At 44.6% G+C, this 22,088-nt stretch overlaps 1 protein-coding gene across 1 annotated transcript; it reads left to right on the forward strand.

The window, feature by feature from the left end:
- Window positions 1-2,628: 2,628 nt before the first annotated feature.
- mmp25b (matrix metallopeptidase 25b) lies at window positions 2,629-21,401 on the forward strand (the record flags this gene model as incomplete). Its single annotated transcript, XM_084455996.1, has 12 exons — window positions 2,629-2,727; window positions 5,423-5,555; window positions 5,857-6,004; window positions 7,086-7,399; window positions 8,530-8,709; window positions 9,391-9,484; window positions 9,884-9,966; window positions 11,385-11,537; window positions 11,654-11,950; window positions 12,530-12,728; window positions 21,019-21,095; window positions 21,319-21,401. 12 exons carry the CDS (start codon window positions 2,629-2,631, stop codon window positions 21,399-21,401), a joined length of 1,860 nt encoding a protein of 619 aa, XP_084312122.1.
- Window positions 21,402-22,088: the final 687 nt, after the last annotated feature.

Here is a 22,088-nt window from a genome sequence, read left to right on the forward strand (position 1 = left end):
GTGGAGCTGAGGGAGAGCTGAAGGAGGCAGTAGCGTTCTAGCTTATATGCCACCCTGGGCGAACACCCCGCTACGGCCCTGAGCCGACGCGGTGAGATGGGACACTTTCAGTTTCGATTTGTAAACGTGAAATGAACGGGCTTTCCGATTGAGAATGACAAACTCTCAGCAAGCTGTTGAGGGCGGGGGGGGGCGGGTGCTGACAATTCTGATTGATGTGCGATTTGTTGATGGGGGGACGAGGTTTACTTCGCGGAGATTCACGTTTTTTTTCTGCTCCTCTTGCCGCCGCCCCCGAGATGCCGCTGCCCATGTTGACCATGCCAAAATACACCACTGGGAGGAGGAGGAGGATGTGGAGCTGAAGGAGAGGTAGAGGAGGAGGAGGATGTGGAGCTGATGGAGGAGGAGGAGGAGGAGGATGTGGAGCTGAAGGAGAGAGGAGGAGGAGGATGTGGAGCTGAAGGAGAGAGGAGGAGGAGGAGGATTTGGAGCTGAAGGAGAGAGGAGGAGGAGGATGTGGAGCTGAAGCAGAGAGGAGGAGGAGGATGTGGAGCTGAAGGAGAGGTAGAGGAGGGGGAGGATGTGGAGCTGATGGAGGAGGAGTAGTAGGAGGAGGATGTGGAGCTGAAGGAGAGAGGAGGAGGAGGTGGAGCTGAAGGAGAGAGGAAGAGGAGGTGGATGTGGAGCTGAAGGAGAGGTAGAGGAGGAGGTGGAGCTGATGGAGGAGGAGGAGGAGGATGTGGAGCTGATGGAGGAGGAGGAGGAGGAGGAGGTGGAGCTGAAGGAGAGGTAGAGGAGGAGGAGGAGGTGGAGCTTAAGGAGAGAGGAGGAGGAGGTGGATGTGGAGCTGAAGGAGAGAGGAGGAGGAGGAGGATGTGGAGCTGAAGGAGAGAGGAGGAGGAGGAGGAGGATGTGGAGCTGAAGGAGAGGTAGAGGAGGAGGAGGATGTGGAGCTAATGGAGGAGGAGGAGGAGGATGTGGAGCTGAAGGAGAGGTAGAGGAGGATGTGGAGCTGAAGGAGAGAGGAGGAGGAGGATGTGGAGCTGATGGAGGAGGAGTAGGAGGAGGATGTGGAGCTGAAGGAGAGAGGAGGAGGAGGATGTGGAGCTGAAGCAGAGAGGAGGAGGAGGATGTGGAGCTGAAGGAGAGGTAGAGGAGGAGGAGGATGTGGAGCTGATGGAGGAGGAGTAGGAGGAGGAGGATGTGGAGCTGAAGGAGAGAGGAGGAGGAGGTGGAGCTGATGGAGGAGGAGGATGAGGATGTGGAGCTGAAGGAGAGAGGAAGAGGAGGTGGATGTGGAGCTGAAGGAGAGGTAGAGGAGGAGGTGGAGCTGATGGAGGAGGAGGATGAGGATGTGGAGCTGATGGAGGAGGAGGAGGAGGTGGAGCTGAAGGAGAGGTAGAGGAGGAGGAGGAGGTGGAGCTTAAGGAGAGAGGAGGAGGAGGTGGATGTGGAGCTGAAGGAGAGAGGAGGAGGAGGAGGAGGAGGATGTGGAGCTGAAGGAGAGAGGAGGAGGAGGAGGAGGATGTGGAGCTGAAGGAGAGGTAGAGGAGGAGGAGGATGTGGAGCTAATGGAGGAGGAGGAGGAGGATGTGGAGCTGAAGGAGAGGTAGAGGAGGATGTGGAGCTGAAGGAGAGAGGAGGAGGAGGTGGATGTGGAGCTGATGGAGGAGGAGAAGGTGGAGCTGAAGGAGAGGTAGAGGAGGAGGTGGATGTGGAGCTGATGGAGGAGGAGGAGGAGGAGGAGGATGTGGAGCTGATGGAGGAGGAGGAGGAGGTGGAGCTGAAGGAGGAGGAGGAGGATGTGGAGCTGATGGAGGAGGAGGAGGATGTGGAGCTGATGGAGGAGGAGGAGGAGGTGGAGCTGAAGGAGAGGAGGAGGAGGATGTGGAGCTGATGGAGGAGGAGGAGGAGGGACTGGTGGAGAAAGGTGACACCAGGGATGCTTTGCAGAGGGAAAGCAGCAGGATCAGAGGCAGTGATCCTGAGGGTCATCGGAGGACCCAGGCAGTATGGCCGTGTGTGTAGGCCTACTACTACAAGGCCTACTAGCACTACTGTGGAGAACTTAAGTACTTGGAAGGGAAACCGGTGGCCTCTAAGCAGATGACAGTTAGCTGAACACTTCCTGTATCCCCGCCCTCCCCCTCTCACACCCCGTCTGAAGATTGACATGTCGTACGTATTATCTTATTTCTCACATATAGAATTACTGTTGTAGTATTACCTTATCTAGAATTACCTGACCTTATCTCACTTATAGTATTATAATAGCAGTAGGAAAGGCACTCTCTCTCTCCCTCTCTCCCCCTCTCTCTCTCAACATCCTGTTTGTTCATCATAGAGGAGGAGTGTGTTGCTTCTCATTATTGATCCATCTGCCCTGCCTAGTCCCACGAGGAGCCCCCAGCAGGGGAGGAAGACGGACAGTAAGAGAGAGGAACAGATGGTAAGCTGATGCTCAGACCATCATGATCGGAATCTTACAAAGTGCTAGAAAAGTGCATGACGCATATAAGGATCATTCACGTTCATTCCTCCTATTATTACCACAACTTGCTATGAATATTTATAGCGGGTGAAAATGCTGGCTGCTATTGTGTTAATCAACGTTGATAGGGCGCTATGGTGTTCGGGGTGGCGTCCGGGCTTCTCTGGATGGTGGTGACAACGCTCATCTCACCGGGAAACGCTGTGCCAGCTGACCAGTACACCCGGGGAGTGGTGAGTTTAATTTCATTGCCTACAATTGCCAGGGGGAAAAAAAAAGTATCTAATATAAATTTGTTGTAAGTCTTTATTTTATAAATCATTCTTTTAGTACGATTTGAAATTCAAGTGTGTGATCTTTCTGATGCATTATCAAGCATCAGTAGTATACAGAATCCAGGGGATAGAAGTCTACAAAATGTGGCAAGTGTTGCGATCAGGGACCCCAGGCAGACCCCATCGCACCCCAGGAACTACACTGTTTTCTACACACACACACAGACCTCCAACCAAAGGAAGGGCAGAAGACACAGGTCACAGTCCAAAAACAATTTATTTTACAATTTATCCTTTAAAACCTGAGCACAAAGCACCACCCCCCTACTCAAATCAAATATACAAGAGAGAGAAAGCTAAAAGCAGCAGGTTGGCAGACAAAGCTGACAGGACATGAAACACTAGACAGAGGCAAAACAGCAGAGGCTCCTACTGTCCTACAGCTGGGTCCAGACTATCCGTCTTCCCCGGCCGCTCGCTACGCCCTCCCTGCTTTATCAGGACCCAGAACAGTCCCCAAATCCCCCCAGGGCTGTGGACTCACAGGACACCGCACGCCAGCCCATACACAGCGTGGCACTCCCATGACAGAAAGCCACCCGCCACCAAACAAAGGATACGAGTCGGATCCTCACAGCTGATAAGGGCACCACTCATTTTGAAGGTACCTCCCCTACCGACACTAGGGTGCTCTTCTTAAAGAGACGGTAGGCTACTACAGTGTCACAATGGTGGTTTATTGCTTATTTTGGATCCCCCCTGATAACCTTAACCCTGAAGTAGACAATGTCTTTCCACAAAGGATACTGAGCAATACAAAATACATAAACAAATGACATCATGAAAAATAAAAGCATAATTACAAAACTGCAAAAACATGAGTCAAACAATCAACATGAATAAAACCCAACATCATAGCTTTATCAATTGTTCATTTTGAAACTCAAATTAAAATTTTACATTTTCAAAATCTGGTTATCTACCATCATTCATGTATGACAGTGTACCCCTCTCCGGGCCACCTACCCGCCTCCTACCTACCTTTCTTACAACATACCTTCCTTCTTTCCTTCTTTCCTTTCTTCCTGCCTTCCTACCTACCTTACGATAATTTAACATGGCCGCCACTCAACAACAAAGCAACGCCACGTCAACAGGAAGTGAAGTCTAATTGCTTTACCCATCATCTCTTTGATGTTCTACTTAATATGCATGCTTCCTAAGTCTCAGTAAGCACAATTCTACATGGCTGCCACTCAATGACAATGCTACGCCGCGTAAACAGGAAGTGAGGTCAAATTGCTTAACGCATTATCACTTTGACATTCTACTTAATATGCATGCTATCTAAGGGTGAATGGACACAATTTAAGATGGCCACCACTCATCAACAATGCAACGGCATGTAAACAAGAAGTACAGAGGTCTAATTGCTTAGCGCATCATCCCTTTGACATTGTACTTAATATGCATTCTATCTAAGGGTCAATAAGCAGAATTTAAACAACTTGCTCATCTTTCAAGCTGCAGGCTCAGTTCAAAGCTTAAACTACTCAGGCTGAAAAGTTAAAAAGTATTAAAGTTATTAACTTCTTTAAGTAATGCTGTTCAGCTTCCAATTATGCCAGTTTCACATTTCAGTTTTTTTTAGCTATACAGTGTGATGCAATTGCTTTTGCAATTTCTTTCAGCTGCTCAGTATTCACAGGAAATGCAATTTTCTAGTTTCACATTAATATCTCATGTTAACGTTCAAAACGTTCTGCTCGTGACACATTTCATGCGGTCTTGCTCTACTAGAACTCCACTTCAAGGGCAAAGGAGAACCGTTACTTCAACGGAACAGGAAATGAAAAGCGTTAAGCGGTGGTGTTGAGTTCAGAGAGCGCTGTGTGGCCACACCTGTGTGAGGGCGGGTCCAGGTACACGCCTCGGAAAAACTGACATCCTGGCATACCACAACACAACACGAGTCATTGCACGGTCATGAATATGTCTTTGCGGTACCTCACGACTCTCCCCAACAGTTATCATTGTAGCCCAACTAGCACGGTGCCGTGTCATGACTGCTCGGCAAAGCAGCCGGTTGTAGAGATATTGAGGATTCGGGACACAGACAGACGTTTCTATCATTGTAGTAAAGATGTTTGTCATGTGTTTCTCAAAATAGATTGACATTACATGTTTTATTACATAGATGTTTAGTTGTCTGGTGGACAAGGGAACTGTTTTTGTGTGCTTGGGTCTGTTTGTGAGGTTTTTTTTGGAGGGGGTGTGGGGGGTTCTGAAAAGGAAGACAACATCCACGTGATGGAGTGAATCATCTGTTTCAGCTCTGCAAGGTTTTATTTTCAGACATTATGCACTTCCTGTGTGTGACTGAACAGGACCTGAGACCCACACGCTATTTCCCCCATCAACGTCCATCCCACGACCTGGGACAGATCATGAAACATTTCTACAATATATATCCTAGTTATTATTGATTGAATATCATTATTATTAATCGATTAAAGTAAATTAATGTTGATTTTTATGTAAAATGTCAAAAAAAAATATTCAAGGTTTAAGGAAAAAATAACATATCAAAGTCAAATGTTAACAACATGGTCATCATGGCTGACCACTGTCCTACGTTCCGTCTCTGTCTCAGGACTGGCTGAGCAGGTATGGGTACCTTGCCCCTCCGGACGCTCGGACCAGTAAGCTCCAGACCAAGGAGGGGATTGAGAAGGCCATCCGCGTCATGCAGAGATTCGGAGGGCTCAGCGAAACCGGGAAGCTTGGTAAAATGACCACACTGTCGTTAAATGTCTTTGTTCATTAGAATGCTAGCCAATTATACTCTCTACAGAAACTTTTTGGGTACAAAAAAGATATCAGAATATTTTGGGGAGCCATGAAATCGTTCAAGAGAATCTAAATTTGTGATCAGTGATTATGTAAGCTCTCCATCAACCCCTTTTTTTCTCTCTTTTTTAATTTATTTTTTACCTCACTTTACCTCACTAACTCATCCTTCCCGGAGTCATACTGCGTCTGTCCTCTCCCACAATCAATTGTTGTCCTCCGCTGACTGTCTCTCAGATGAGGACACCCTGAAGCTCATGTCCATGCCCAGGTGCTCCCTCCCTGACATTGTGGGACACGAAGACATGCTGAAGAAGAGGAGGAGGAGGAGGAAGAGATATGCCCTGTCAGGACTGCACTGGGAGAAGACCGACCTAACCTGGAGGTGTGTGTTCCTCTCTGTTTCAGAGTTTACTAACTATTCCAAGCTCATCTTGCAGCACCACATCCTATGTGGCAAACGCTTGACAACTAAACACATGACCAACATCATGTCATGAGCAACAAACATTGCTTCACCTCAGCGGTTGCAATAATCTTGCAGCAGAATGGTGGAACTATAGCACTCAAACTGACCTTGAGTCAAGGTAAGGCTCCTTAGTATGGCGCCATAGCTGATATTGCTCAGTAACTGTTAAACAAGTTATATCCAATGTGTATGGTAGGTATGGCCCTTAGGTATGGCTCCTTTAACCAGCTCAGTGGCCTTGTGGTTAGAGTGTCCGCCCTGAGACTGGGAGGTCATGAGTTCAATCCCTGGCCGAGTCATACCAAAGACTATAAAAATGGTACCCATTGCCTCCCTGCTTGGCACTCAGCATCAAGGGTTGGAATTGGGGGGCTACATCACCAAATGATTCCCGAGCGCGGCACCGCTGCTGCTCACCGCTCCCCCAGGGGATGGGTCAAATGCGGAGAACAAATTTCACACACTCAGGTGTGTGACAATCATTGGGACTTTAAAGTCGCACAGAAACAGACGTTTGAGATCATCTAACTTCCGTAGTTTGACGTATTCCTGACTCAAACAAGCTATGAGGGTGGGACATAATGTTTAGAGAATTTGATTGAAACATTGACAAGTGGACGGGTTTTAAGAACTTTAGACAGATTCGATAGAAGGATAGCGTTGATTGACGGGTGGATGTTGTGAGATTATTGGCCTAAAATCTAAGGTACCTGTTGTCGTAATTGCACGTGACCTACCGTTTTCCAGGAAGTAAGAAATTATATACTTTGATATAAGATTACAACAAAAGTAGAATTTTTTTTTTTTTTTGGCATACATCGTTGAATAGGTGAACACTATGACCAATTATGTGAACCAAAATGGGGCCGAATGCTTTTTTCATTTCTGTGCGACCTTTAACCTTTAGTGTGGCGCCAGACTTGATATTGCTCAGTAACTGTTAAACAAGTTATATCCAATGTGTAAGTTTTTGACTCCGCCCCCCCGCCCTGTCCAGCGTCCTTAATTACCCATCACGCGAGCGCTCCCCTACCCTCACCTCCGCCGGCATGGTGGAGAACATCCTGACTCGCGCCTTCCACACCTGGAGCGCCGTGGCGCCGCTGAACTTCCGCCAGGTCCCGCCTAGCACCAGGGAGGCGGAGCCGGGCGCCGGGGGGGACATCAGGGTGTCGTTCGCCAGCTCGCTCCATGACGACGGGTACCCTTTCGACGGGAGGGGGGGCACGCTCGCCCACGCCTTCTTCCCCGGCAGGGACGACATCGCCGGGGACACGCACTTCGATGACGACGAGGTCTGGAGCTTCAGAGGTGAGGAGATTGACTTCAGGGCTAAAACAGGAAGCAGTACGTTTCTCTCCAGCTTCCGAGGGAACGGTAACATTTTTTCTACTTAATTTCATTTCATAAAAATACCCCGGTGGCCTTTTCACAGGAACACCACAGTGAGCTTTTCACAGGAACACTACAGTGAGCTTTTCACAGGAACACCACAGTGAGCTTTTCACAGGAACACCACAGTGAGCTTTTCACAGGAACACCACAGTGAGCTTTTCACAGGAACACCACAGTGAGCTTTTCACAGGAACACCACAGTGGGCTTTTTGTGGTTTAGCCTCAGATCATTTCCTGCTTCTTTCCTAGGAACACAGCTGGTGAACACATCACAGCAGCCCTGTACACAGACAGACAGACAGGCAGACAGACAGACAGACAGACAGACAGACAGACAGACAGACAGACAGACAGACAGACAGGCAGGCAGACAGACAGACAGACAGATGGATAGATGGACAGGCAGGAAGGCAGGCAGAATGACAGAAACCCAGACAGGCAGACAGACAGGCTGACTGACAGACAGACACCCAGAGAGACAGACAGCAAGGCAGGCAGAATGACTAAAACACAGACAGACAGACAGACAGACAGACAGACAGGCTGACAGACAGACAGACAGACACACAGGCGGACAGACAGGTAGACAAACAGACAGACACCCAGACAGACACACAGACAAGCAGTGACAGACAGGCAAACAGACAGACAGACAAACTGACTGACAGACAGACAGACAGACAGACAGACAGACAGACAGACAGACAGACAGGCAGACAGGCAGATAGGCAGACTGACTGACATTCAGACAGACAGGCTGGTAGAATGACAGACAGACAGGCAGACAGACAGACAGACAGACACACAGGCGGACAGACAGATACCCAGACAGATAGACAGAAAAGGCAGTGACAAGACAGGCAAACAAACACAGAGACAGGCTGACAGACAGACAGACATTCCGACAGACAGACAGGCAGACAGACAGGCAGGCAGGTAGAATGATTAGCTGACAGGCAGATACACAAGCAGACAGACAGGTGATATAATGTAAATAACTGATCAGCTGAGGATATATCCCCGTTGCTGTGTCCCCACTCTCGCAGGTGACAGTGACAGCACGGACCTGTTCACTGTGGCGGTCCATGAGTTCGGCCACGCCCTGGGCCTGTCCCACTCCTCCTCCGACCCCTCCATCATGAGGCCCTATTACCAGGGGTCCGTGGGTGACATCACTTCCTACAATCTCCCTCTGGACGACACCCGCGCCATCCAGGAGCTCTACGGTAGAGAACCCGCTCTCCCATAGGACCCTCACTGCTATCAGCTGGAACTTGGGCACCTAACACACATTTCTATTCTTCCTCTTAGCTTGGGGATTGTTCCAAAGATTTGGAGGGGTGCCCTAAAAAATATCTGCAAATACCAGGTTACAAAATGTTATAAAATACAAACATCAGGGCCGTCCTACCTCTACTAACTACTCTCCTAACTACTGAACTAACTAGTGTCCTGACTACTGTTCTAAACTAGTGTCCTAACAACTGGTGTCCTAACAAGTGAACAAACATATCCAAACTAGCCTTACTAGTTGCCTAACCAGTGTCCAAACTACTGTGAATAACTACTTCCTTAACTAGTGGCAAAACAGTACAGTACTATACAATGCTAAAACAGTACAGTACTATACAATGCTAAAACAGTACAGTACTATACAATGCTAAAACAGTACAGTACTATACAATGCTAAAACGTGTGACTGTGTGGCAAACGCCTTTAGGCTACATTTGTCCTAACATTATACGTAACCTATACAGTATACTTGTCTGTTAAAATGTGCTAAACAGTTCTTGGACGTTTTCCAAATAAATGTTCTGTTGCCATATGTGGGCAGTTGGGTCATGTGTCAATTTCCAGTCCATCATCACTCTCGTAACTTTGCGGTTGTGTTCTGAACATGCGAACAGGGAGGAAGGAGAAGCTGACCACGCTGGCGCCCGAAGGCGGGGCTACCGCCAGGCCCCGCCCACCCACTTATGCGCCTCCTCGGCCAACGCTGCAGTGAGTAGAAGCACGGGACAGGGAGTGGCTTCCATGGTCGCTGGGACCCGGAGGCCTGAGGCTGGCAGGCCAAAATGTGTCCGGGTGACGTAATGGTCTGTTGTTATGACTGGGTAAAAGAATGGGTTGTATTTTTATGCTAGTGAGCTAGCTAGCTAGCTAGCTATCTTGTCATTGATGGCTACTATTGATGTCACTAGCTGGCTAACGTTCGTGGACAAGACTGGTAGCTATTGTTCGTGGACAGGATTTTTCAATTCTATAGACGTATTTTTAAACTGCTTACTGACGGGGCCTAAATGCCTTTTTTGTGCTGTCCTGGGATATTGAGGTTTAACTGACTGCAATCCTCTCTCTTTTTGTCCATCCTGCCCTCCGATGCCGGCTCCCCTGCCACAGGTCTGACCCGTCGGCCAAGGAGCGCTGTTCGGGGGGCTTCGACGCTGTGGCCAACATCAGGGGGGAGGTGTTCTTCTTCAAGGGTATGAGAGAAAAGCATGTATGCTTAGACATTAAAGGAGTAGTAAAGGGAAAATGCATGTTTAGCCCTGTTTTAAGGTTACTTATGATTATATACAATGGTTCAGATCAAAACATTGTCAAAACTAGCACTTTTGAGAAAGTCTGATAATTGCTCTACCACCGTTTTGGTCATACAATGGATGTGGGTGGGCACCTTGCAAAATCTTTCAAAAACATGTTAAACTCTCGATTTCAAAGACAAGAAGCTCACCGAGGGGGTAATTGGTGTCTGTTGGTGTTCTGACATCAAATTCGCTGTAAAGTATGAATCCTGTAGGGTTTTATTGATCATTTTATGAAATCCATTGACTTGTATTGACACGACCGTTGTAGATGTGTAGATCAATCCGCAGAGGGGATTCAGGAAGCGGAACTACTTACGGTAGCTATTGGTATTGTTTATGTTGCTAGGCTACCTAGTTTGCGGAAGTTTACACACGTATGTGCTGCGACTAAATAGTTCTATGCTAAATATTTAAAAAAGCCTTTCCAGATGAACCAGAATCTTACTTTATGGTGAATTATATGTCAGAACGCCAACTAACACCTTGGTGAGTTTCTTGTCTTTGAAATTTAGAGTTTAACATGATTTTGAATGATTTTTCACAGTGCCCACCCACATCCATTGTATGACCAAAACGGTGGTAGAGGAATTATCAGACTTTCTCAAATGTGCTAGTTTTGTCAACGTTTTGATCTGAACCATTGTATATGATCATAAGTAACCTTAAAACAGGGCTAAACATGCATTTTCCCTTTACTACTCCTTTAAGTGAATTTCCCTGCAGGGATAAATAGTTAATATCATACTGTATCTGTCTGTCTGTCTGTCTGTCTATCTATCTATCTATCTATCTATCTATCTATCTATCTATCTATCTATCTATCTATCTATCTGTCTGTCTGCCTGTCTGTCTGTCTGTCTGTCTGTCTAATCTATTGTTACTGTACAGTAACACTTAGAGTAAGAGAAAATAGTTCAAGTTCTATAGACTCAACATCAGAGTGACATCATAGTGGCAAGCTCTTGCTGGGCTTATTACTGTATATCTGCACAGTATTTTGAGCGTTCATCTTGTTTTTGGAGTGCAGAGTAGAGTAGCAGAAGGATGCAGGTGTGTCTGGCACTGTGGAGGAACTGCCTCAACTCTGGTCAGCATTAGACCCCCTTGCTAGTGGACCAGCATGGGACATGAGAACGCTGCATCCACATCTCCTAAAAATTACTTTCAAACTGTTCTCTCATGTAACGATGACCTCAGCAGTCTATCCGCGCAACATCTGGGTCTTCCTGCTACGCTCCCAGTAGCCAAAACAAGTGCTGCATGTGCCCTTTTACGTTAACTGGTTGTGGGGTTTTTCTCTTTTCTTGTTCCAGGCCCAAAGTTTTGGAGGATCCGGCAAACCGGCTCCTTGTTCTCCCTCAATCCAGCTCTGATCAAGAACTTCTGGACAGGGCTCCCCCCTGGAACCGACAAGATCGACGCCGTTTATGAGAGGAAGAGTGACAACCGAATCGTCTTCTTCATTGGTAGGAACAAACTTCAACCGACTGCCTGTAAAATGACGGTTAGAGTAGTTATGACGCATCCATCGTGTGTTATATGACTGATGAATGATCAGTTTCCCTCATTTGCACCCATTTAGGGGATCAGTACTGGGTCTTCCAGGACACCAGGGCCCTCCCAAACTACCCCAGGCCCTTATCGGAGTGGGGTATGAGGTCCAGGGCGGACGGTCAGCCCGTGCGCAGAGTGGATGCGGCCTTCGTCTGGGCCCACAACGGCAAAACATACCTGTTCAGCAACGGGGAGTTCTGGCGCTTCGACGAGAGTCGCATGCGCACGGAGGAGCGGCGCCAGCCGGAGGCGGGCTACCCCAGAGACGCCACCCTCTGGAGAGGCATGCCGTCGCACCCTGATGACATCATCACCTGGGGCGAAGGTGGGTTCTGGGCTCTCGAACGCATACACACGTTCCTAGAGACTGGAGTTTCAATCCCCGTCTCTAAGCTTTATGTTTTGCTTTCCCTCTTTTAAAAGAAATAAAAACATTTAAGGAATACTTTATGGTGTTATATCGCAGCAATTGGTGCAATTATTATAACTCCCTACATTATAGTCAGTATATACTGTGTATATATATATATATATATATATATATATATATATATATATATAATTTCACATGCAATAACAATTGTATATTCATTCTATATATATATTTATTTATTTGCATGTAAAATGCTGTCCATATCTCTGATTACTGATGTCTATGTCTTAAATGTTCTGAACCTGAACGTACTGTATGTTAGGCTACTGTGTTACTGTAGTCGACAGTACCTACCCCAAATAACAACTGTTTTTATTCTGTGATTCTCCAGGAGATGCATATTTCTTCATGTTTTTTTTTTTATTCTGTGATTCTCCAGGAGATACATGTTTTGTTTTTGTTTTTTTATTCTGTGATTCTCCAGGAGATTCATATTTCTTCATGTTGTTTTTTAATTCTGTGATTCTCCAGGAGATGCATATTTCTTCAAGAACAACCTCTACTGGGTGGTGAAGAGAGGACAGATGGATCAAGATGATGTCACTTCTAAATCCGTGGCGGTTGATTGGCTTGTGTGTCCGGCTCCCGCCCCCACACAGCTTCCTAGAGGCTGCAACTGTGACTTGAAAGGATCTTCGGCGAGGCTCAGTGTCAGCTGGCTCATTCTCCCGTCTGTACTCATTGGATTTGCTCTGAATTAGAAAATTGGTTGCAGCCTCTGTCCCAATTCTCTACCTGTGTGTGCACTTGCGCAATCTTCGCCAAGCATTTGCCGCAAAAGCAATGGATTGCTGTGTGTGTACTTGATATGGACATTACAGTAACATCTGAGTTAAACATAGATGTATGAGCTAAAGAGACCAAGCACATCACCCGGCCAGGGCCTGATGAGTAGTGGCCATGGCTATTCCTGCTTTAGACTTTGCTTTGGAACGCATGAAATTGGTATATCAAAAGTATTGATACTTTAAAACGTAATACTGACTCCTTAAAATGAAATAAATTAACTAATTCATACAATTAATTGCATTTATTACGCTAGCTTTTAGCTCTTCAGTAAATACATGATAGCCTGTATGTTGGAGCCAATTCAAGTATAACATGTTTGCTGTTTTTTTCTCATCAATGTGTATGTGTTTATGTTCAATCATTATGTGGGCTATAGTTTCTCTTATGATCTTAATCTTCGGTTAAATAAAAATAAAAACATCTGAGCCAGGAGTCATTTCAATGTTGGCTGTTGGGTGACGCTGTGGGTAGCCATGGTTACCTCCTTACTGTACGTGTGCAGGACTAATTGGTACCTCAGTGACAATAAATGGATTGGCATATCCAAATATAGTTTTTGGATATTTCACCAATTAATTAGGGACACACACAGTTAGCTATTACATGTTAACTTTTACTGTTGTAAAATGTAATTGATTGAGATTGTCTCCTCATAAAAATGTAAGGCTACATTACAGGCTACGCTACTGTAGTGAAGGTTACTGACAAGTATCATTCTTACTATTCCTCACACAATCAGAAACCTTGTTTAAGGAAGTAATGTGTTTGACAGCAAGCTACAAGCATGCTAGATTGGCTAAAAAGCTACAATGGGCCATTTAGTTGAAGCTGCAATTAATTAAAAAGGCAATGCAACATTAATTATATAATAATGCATTTTATTTATAGAACGCTTTTCAACATACTGAAGAACAGACACTTAACATATAGAGAACAACACAATACATATAAAGTATGTATTATCACCATCAAGGGTGAATACTGCAATGCACTATTCTGGAGAGAGTTAAATATACCCATATCACCCCCATCCTGGCATCTTCGCTCTGGCTCCCCATTTCCTGCAGGATTGAATTCAAAACCCTTCTCCTAATTTTCAATTGGGCTCTACCTTAAGGTACTCCTCACTGCTTATTGATACCCCCAAGTCTAAACCTGCGGGATGAACCAAGATTTTGACATAAAACCTTTTCTGTAGGCTGGTTTATTTTTATTTATGATATTTCTCAAGCTCATGTTTGTTTCCTCTCTACTGTTATACTATCTGTCTGCTGAACATGTGTTTTACATTCATTTCAGAATAACTATGTTTGCACTATACTTATTGATGTGCTATTTAAATACTTTTACAGTATGATACTAATGCCCATAATAGAGCCTCTGAGGCTAAACACTGAAGAAGGCAGAGCCGAAACGCGTCTGTCAGGTCTGTCCACCATCATGATTAAAAGAGCATAAACTTAGTTTTGAGTGTGGACCCTTCTTTATTATTGTTCATAATAGAGCCTCTGACATCTTACTGAGTAGACCTATGGAGGCAATGATTATTTATACTGTGTTGTCCATGTCCTTTAGGGTGAGGATGCCCTCTTGTGTATAGTTTGTATGTTTCACTTAATAGGCTCACTCACTTATCTGGCCCCCGGGTGATTACTGTTTTTTTGCTTCCCTCTGGAATATGTAGGGGTGGGATGTCTGCCCACCTCCCTTGTTCTCTGTAAAGCGCATTGTGTTGCCTCTGGGTATGAAATGCGCTATATAAATAAAGCTTTGATTGATTGATTGATTGATAGGCGACACACCCATGTTACCCCTGGATATATACCCCTCACCCCACACCTGTTCAGCACTGCACCTTGAAAAAGGCCTTACAGCCGAAACGTTGTGCTAATAAAACTGACATTGGGAGCTTTATACAGTGTGCGGACCGTCCCATGGGTCACTGTGGTGTGTGGAGTGAGTTTAGGAGTGAAACCGAGTTGAATTGGTTGGACTCAGTCCTCAGTAAGTACCGCCCACCCGGTGCCATCGAATAGCTCACTTTTCTGTGGCGTAGCTGGTAGCAGTGTTTATGAGAGGTAGTCACTAGAGTTAAATCGGTACTACCGGTATTCCCGGGACCCGTCCTCGGAACCATTTCTCGTTTCCCAGGAAATGAACAGCTGGAAAACGGGAATTGCAATTTCAATAATAATTAATAATTTAATTAATAATCTAACCAAAAAATCCATTGGCATGGGTTTTAATTATTATTTTAACAGCTGAGCTGCATGATATTATTGCAATCTCTGCACACAGTGCGTGCGTAGTGACGTGCATGTCTATTTTCTGCATGACGTACCGTAGGCTACCGCGTGCGTGGGCTACCCTACAACATCCCATAGGCTATGTCCAGCCACTCCAGCTTTGTGTGGAAATATTTCCGAGCAACCAAAAACATAAATTAGGCCTATTTAATTTCACAGGCTACTGTTAGGCGTAGGCCTACTTTATAAAAAGACCTACCTCTGTTTTTCTCATATTATGGATGCCATGCAAACCTGTTTTTTATTTTTCGAGACATTTAATTGCACAGGCTGTCACAGTCGCTTTATAAAAAAGATTACGATATTTGTGGTGAACTGTTCTACGAATGACTGCAAAATAAATATTCTGTAAACATTGAGCATTGAGTGATCATTTCGGAGCAGCGACCTCATGGTGAATTTAACAAATTAAATGTCTTAAGTTTATCGTGTATAACCAGGCCAGCTGTTAGTGCTTCCCTGCAGTCGGATCACGTAGGCTACATCCCAGCATTACTGAAGTAGAAGCTGCTGATTATTATTGCCATTTACTGCGTTCGTTTAGATGACAAAGCACACAAACACGCCTCTAGAGTCCAAGCTATTCTGCATGTGAACTTTATCTCAGTATAGATTCTAGGTCAAAATTATTAGAGTTGTGTGCACTGTGTGCGCTCCACACCATAAAATAAAAAACATTAATATTTTTCCCGGGAATACCGGGAAAGAGAGACGCAAATCCCGGGAGGAAAAAAATGCAAATTTCGGGAAAAATATTTAACTCTAGTAGTCACGTGTGTTCGTAAGTCAGGGTGGAAGATACTGACGAATGACGCAGTGACACCTGTTAGACGTTTAGTGAAAACATAAAACATTGAGTGAAGACGCCAAGACATGATGAAGAGTATGACACTCTTCAATGTTCTAACATGTAAGAAATGGTTCATATTTTGAATATTTTTTAATACATCGTCTTTGTTCCATGACCGATGTGAATTGAAACCATTACCTTTCTTGATAACTTAAAGGTGCAGTGATGGTCTCCATGCCAAAGGCTACGATGGCGGAGGTGGCCGCCCAGCTGCAGGAGACATTGAAACATGCCCCTGCTAAATGCAGAAGGGTAAGTGATGTCTTTTTTTTTGGTTTCTCCTACCCAGTGTGACTGCATGGTTCCAAAGATTGTGTACCACTTTTTTGTGCATGTATGTGCGTTGTGTATTTACGGCCATTTCATTGTGTCTTTAGGTATCTGCAGAAGTCCGCCTGAGCACAGCCCATCCAAGAACAGTCCATCTGAGCACTCCCCAGCATTCTGATGAGGAAGACTTCCCTTCCTAGCTGCCCCCCAGCCCATCTGAGCACAGCCCCCCCCCCCAGCCCATCTGACGCCCACCCGCAGCCCATCTGAGCACAGCCTGCCATTTTTTTTGTAAATACTTTTTTTTGTAAATAACTGTTTTTGTATTTTTTTTTTTAATCCTTTTTGTTTTTAAACTTGTTTATCATGTTGCAGGCCAGACATTGTGTACTTTTTTTTATAAAATAAATTGTTCTTGACTGAATGGTGTTGTGTCATAACTTTTGTACCATAATTTTGCTTGCTGCATTGACTATGACATTAATAGGCTCTTTGCACAAGCTCCACTACTTCCTGACACTCTACAGGCGTATTTCTTTCCTGTCCTATACTAGTGGATGGAAGTGATTGATCAGGTGTGCTGCACACCGGATTCATCGCTATTGCTATCCAATAGTATAGGACGGTAAAGAAATATGCCTGTAGAGTTTCAGGAAGTAGTGGAGCTTGTGCAAGGAGCTGATTTGTTTTGTAATGCAAATTATAAATGTAGCCAACGGAAGTGTAGGCCACGTTGCAGCAACGTAACATATAAAGTAATATATAAACGTGTATACAACGTTGCAGCAATATACATCGAAATCATCACGGAAATCACAACGTTGTGTACACATTACAGGCACGTTGCAGACACGTTGGACCTGCACGTTGCAGCAACTTGTGTGCAGATACCGCGTTTGCGTTGCATGCACGTTTAACTTGACGTTGAGTGGACCATACAAAAGTCTAAATTGCACGTTTCTGCAACATTGCTGCAACCTGATTGTGTTAGTAGGGATAGCACCTGAAAATAATGACTTCCTGGTATGTGTGCCAGTAACAGAGGTGGTTTGGAACCTTTTATTTTACTTTCCTGGATGTGAGAGTTCCCTTTGTGTCTGTAAAGCTATGATGGAAGTGACGGAGATGGTTAATATTATATTATGTCTTCAACTGCCATGGCAGAGAGCTCTAACTGTTTTTGTGCGTGGCTGTAAGCCAGCACTCCTAGTATAGAGTTTGTACGGTTATCCCTCCCTCCCTCCGTCACTCTGGACCATGTTGGCCTGCATTTCTCTGTTGGCGCCACAAGAGGCAGTAGTCCCAGCACACCAAAATGAAGGACACACCAAAATGACCGGGGTTCAAGACCTGGTGGGGATGACTTTATGGGACTATACCCCAAACCTCCACATGTTCATCCTTTCACTCCAACCTATACCCCTTGCCTTATAGGTCAGATCCTGTCCCAACCCCAACCCATATTCTAACCCCAACCCACACGAGGGACTGGAAGAAGGACACCAAAACCCACCCGCCGATCTCCACTGCACAAGTAGAGTAGTGGTGAGCGCATTGGACTCCCACCCAGGAGACTAGGGTTCAGGACCCGGTGGGGATGACTTTATGTTATCATCAGTGTAACTGCTTTAGCCACTGACCGCTACCATTAATGTTATGGAAGCTGCTGCTAGTTGTTATGAGCCTATGAGCCAACTGGCTCTTATTGTGCTGTATTGGCATTGGAAGCATTGGAACTGATGTGTCCAGGCGACAAGACCTATCTTTATTTATCAGACATTATTTCATGTCATTTCAATTCACAGCTATTTCAATGGCATGAGTAGCTTCCGTCCTACCAGTCCTGGGCTGAGTTTCCCAGAGGCATCGTAGCGCTACGTTCATCGTAAGCTACGGCGTTCATCGTAGCACTACGATGAACATAGCACTACGATGCCTCTGGGAAACGCAGCCCTGAACAGAAACAAGCCAGTCACGCATATAAGCCAGGCTCGACCTGGCCTGGTTCTCATATGGTAGCTTGATGGAGAAAAACCCTGATGGACCCCAAATTGACGAGGGGGCTGAAAATAACACTTCCAGTTATATTTGACCAGAAATAACCATATCAAGTGTAATATTTATTTGGCACTACTGTGGTAAATGGTATTACATCTGAGGTGCATTGCCAGAAGGCTTTTCTTTTAATTTGATGGTTGTTTTTCTACTTGCCATGTAATAAATGTACTAAATACGTGTTTTTATTTATATCAATAGGAAAATATGTTTGACCCCTCATTTGATCGTGACAAAACCATACACACTGTGACCATGGGTGCTCTACTTCTTCTGACAGTGTTCATCCTGAGACACAGCTTGTCAACAGCAGCAGTGAAAGATTTACTCCTGTTGCTGCACTATGTGGTACCGGGATGTGTGCCCAAAACAAAATGGTTCTTAGACAAACAGTTCTTTGACTTGAATGACAAAGCTGAACTACACTTTTACTGTCCTGATTGCTACATTGGTTACATTGGTCTTATTCCTGGTGACCAGTGTCATGCTTGGTCTTATTCCTGGTGACCAGTGTCATGCTTGGTCTTATTCCTGGTGACCAGTGTCATGCTTGGTCTTATTCCTGGTGACCAGTGTCATGCTTGTCATACGAGAGTTTCTAAACCCTACTGGAATTAGCCAATTATTTTCTAGCTATGCCCCTCAAAACACAGCTTAGCAAAATCTTGATGTCAGAGATCAGTCAACATTTCCACAGAGATCCGTAGCAAGAGCCATGGTTTAGAATCTCAAGCAATTTAACAGGGAATTTGGATGTGGGTTTGGTTATCATAAACGTGAAGTTGTTGCCAAGGGAAGGGGATTTCCAGGGGTGTATCCTTTAGAAGAGCAGATTCCACAACTGAGAAACATGGCCAGTAGTGCAGCCAGCCCAGCTGGCTACTGATAGGAACAATTCCCAGGCAGAAATGGGTGTAAAAGGTCCAAGCTCCCTTATCTTATTGCCATCATTTCATGTCATAAAAGATTTTGTACCAGACTACATGCACTCAGTGTCTCGGGGTTGTCAGACAATTTTTAAATCTTTGATTTGATTCCCACTTTGCCAATGCTGCTTTCCACTTAACATCTGCCAACTGACATGGCTGGAAAAGCTTCTGAAAGGGGAGCTTTTCTTCTTCTTTTCTCTCCGGCTCTCTTGAGAAATACACTACCAAGGCCGTTCTATAACCACTGGATGCTCCTGGCTTGTGCATCATTGCATATTTTACTGTCTCATACCACCAAAGGCCAGCTTAACTTTGCGAGTTATGCTTTGCCCAGTTTGTTACACAAGTTCCAGAACTAAACTGCTCATACAGCTGCAACACACCTCACTCGCAGTGTCAGAGACTGGGGCCTCCTATGGACATATTCAGCATTTGTTTATGAAGACACAAATGGAAAACTCCTTAGTCTATTTAGTGGAACCCAAGCTGTCCCCTCACACATTTTATCTATTTCTTTGCCTATCAAAAGCTTGTGAGAACAGAAGATACTGCACTTAAAAACATAACATTTTTCAAAACCATGACATTTTGTTACAAACCTGCAACACAAAAACAATGTAACTGCTTACAAATGTTGTGCTGTTGGGAACATTCTGCTCACTACGAAAGGTTATAGTGTAGGCTTCACAATATGTAATGCAGCCATAGCCACAAACAATTCATTTGGTTTGATTGACGCTCTTGTTGTGCTACCTTAAAATTGTGACTGTGAACCAGGGTTATAATAGTTTTGCTTTTTTCATTAGTTTTTATTTTTATATCGTTTTAACTTTTTGTGTTCAATTTCAGTTTAGTTTTAATTCGTTTTTAAAGCTCAGCTCAAAGGCACAGCTAAAGAAATAATGGAGGATAGATTTCATATCCACCCAAAATACTAGGCTTATGTATGAAATGAAAAAGACTAAAACTAAGGACATTTTCTCTACAATTTTAGTTTATTTTAGTTAGTTTTGTAAACACACAATACAGTTTTAGTTAGTTATCGTTTTTTTGTAAAGCCTAGTTTTGGTTTTTATTTCAGTTAACTAAAATGTTTTTTCACACCTAGTTTTCATTTTTTAGTTAGTTTCCGTTAACTATAATAACCTTGCTGTGAACGGGAATGCTCTTGCGCAGAGCTTTTCATATTCTATAAGAAACAGGGACCGTAACCAGTTGGCTGTTTATAATGCAGATAATTCAAATGCTGCTAAATTTGTTGTGAATGTAAGGGGCATTGAGGAGTTGAGTGTCATTACATGAAAAGATGTCCAAACAAAATGTACTGTGATTGAATGTGAGCATATACTGTACATACTGAAAATGCCATTGTTTTAAATAGATTAATCTAGTTTGTAGGCTTGTTCTGTAGGTTTGTAGACATATCAGATTGTACATATTAATCACAACACTTCAACAAGAACAAGAGTATGCACTAGCGGAGTTTCTCGGTGGAAAATAAATTTTTGCCGTTCTTAATTATTAATTTTAATTTAATTTAATTAAAAAAAAAAAAATAATAATTATTTTCTTTTTCTAGGCAGTCTATATTCTTAAGCCTTCTTGCATGTGTCTGACCTAATCCAGCTGCTTTGAGAATTGTACTTGCTGGTAACATGCTTTTCTCTCATTCTCTAACTCTGAAGACTGCAGAGCCCGCACGTTATTTGTGTTTATGGATTGCATTCCTGTCCCCCTTTTGGCAATCCTCCACATTCGCAGATTTGACGACCGCGTGACCTGGCTGGTGGTGGCCAAAGGCTCCAGGAGGAGGATCTACTTAGAGACAACTTGGGTGGGTCAGAACATCATCACCAAAGAGGGGGCAGTGACAGGCGGCGCATCATCACTGACATCTGCAAGCGCAAAGGTCAGTACACGCGCACACACACCAATGTTCTGTTAGCCTTCAGCCTTCTTATATGTCTGTACATAAATACAGCTACATCGTCTCGACTGCCATTTGCGTCAGTATGCCTTGACCTCCTTACCCACCAACCTTGCTCAATGTTTTGTCACCAGTCACCACGGAACCCAGTAGACCCCAGGTGACAGGGCGAATGGAGATGAAGCTGGAGGTAGAAGGCAGCAAGTCTCAGAACTGAACAGACACTGGGACATTGAACAGAAAAGATATGAATGAAATAAAATGCGTACCAAGTTCCTGTTCTGTTTCTCAATTGTAAAAGTCCCTATTTATGCCCTCACTGTCTCCTTCGGGTAAAAATGAATCGATTGTCATAGATGCCATAGGGTACACCTTTCAGTTCTATAAAGTGGAGTAATTAAAGGGTTAGTCTATGGTAAAGCTTCCTTAGGTTACCTTGTAATAAGCAGCTGGTGAAAATGGACACTTATGTACTGTATGTCCTTTCATACCCTCCTGATGTACCTTGTCACTTATGGGGTGCACACAACCTGCTGAATTGGGCTGTCAACTAAGAATAATTAAACTTACAGTAAGAAAGACAAGTACCCCCCCCCCCCCCAACATCGTGTCCCCACAATATGGTGTCCCCACATCCTTTAAATTACTTGACTGCTGACTGACCTTAACTTGTCAGTCATAGACCATGGCTAGCCTGCTGCGCTGTGGTAAAAAAAGAAAAGAGGACACTGTTTTATAACGTTGCTTGTTTATGCTGTAAAATATAAATGCATTTTTGCTGGGTAGCACTTCATATCATGGTAGGTTCTCCAGTAACACCTGCAAATCTTAGTCTGAACAAGTCAACACACCATCCATTCCTCAACTGCACTCTGCAACCCTGGAGGACAACAGCACAGGTGAG

The sequence above is a fragment of the Borostomias antarcticus genome, assembly GCF_949987555.1.
Source record: "Borostomias antarcticus genome assembly, chromosome: 22".
NCBI lineage: Eukaryota > Metazoa > Chordata > Actinopteri > Stomiiformes > Stomiidae > Borostomias > Borostomias antarcticus.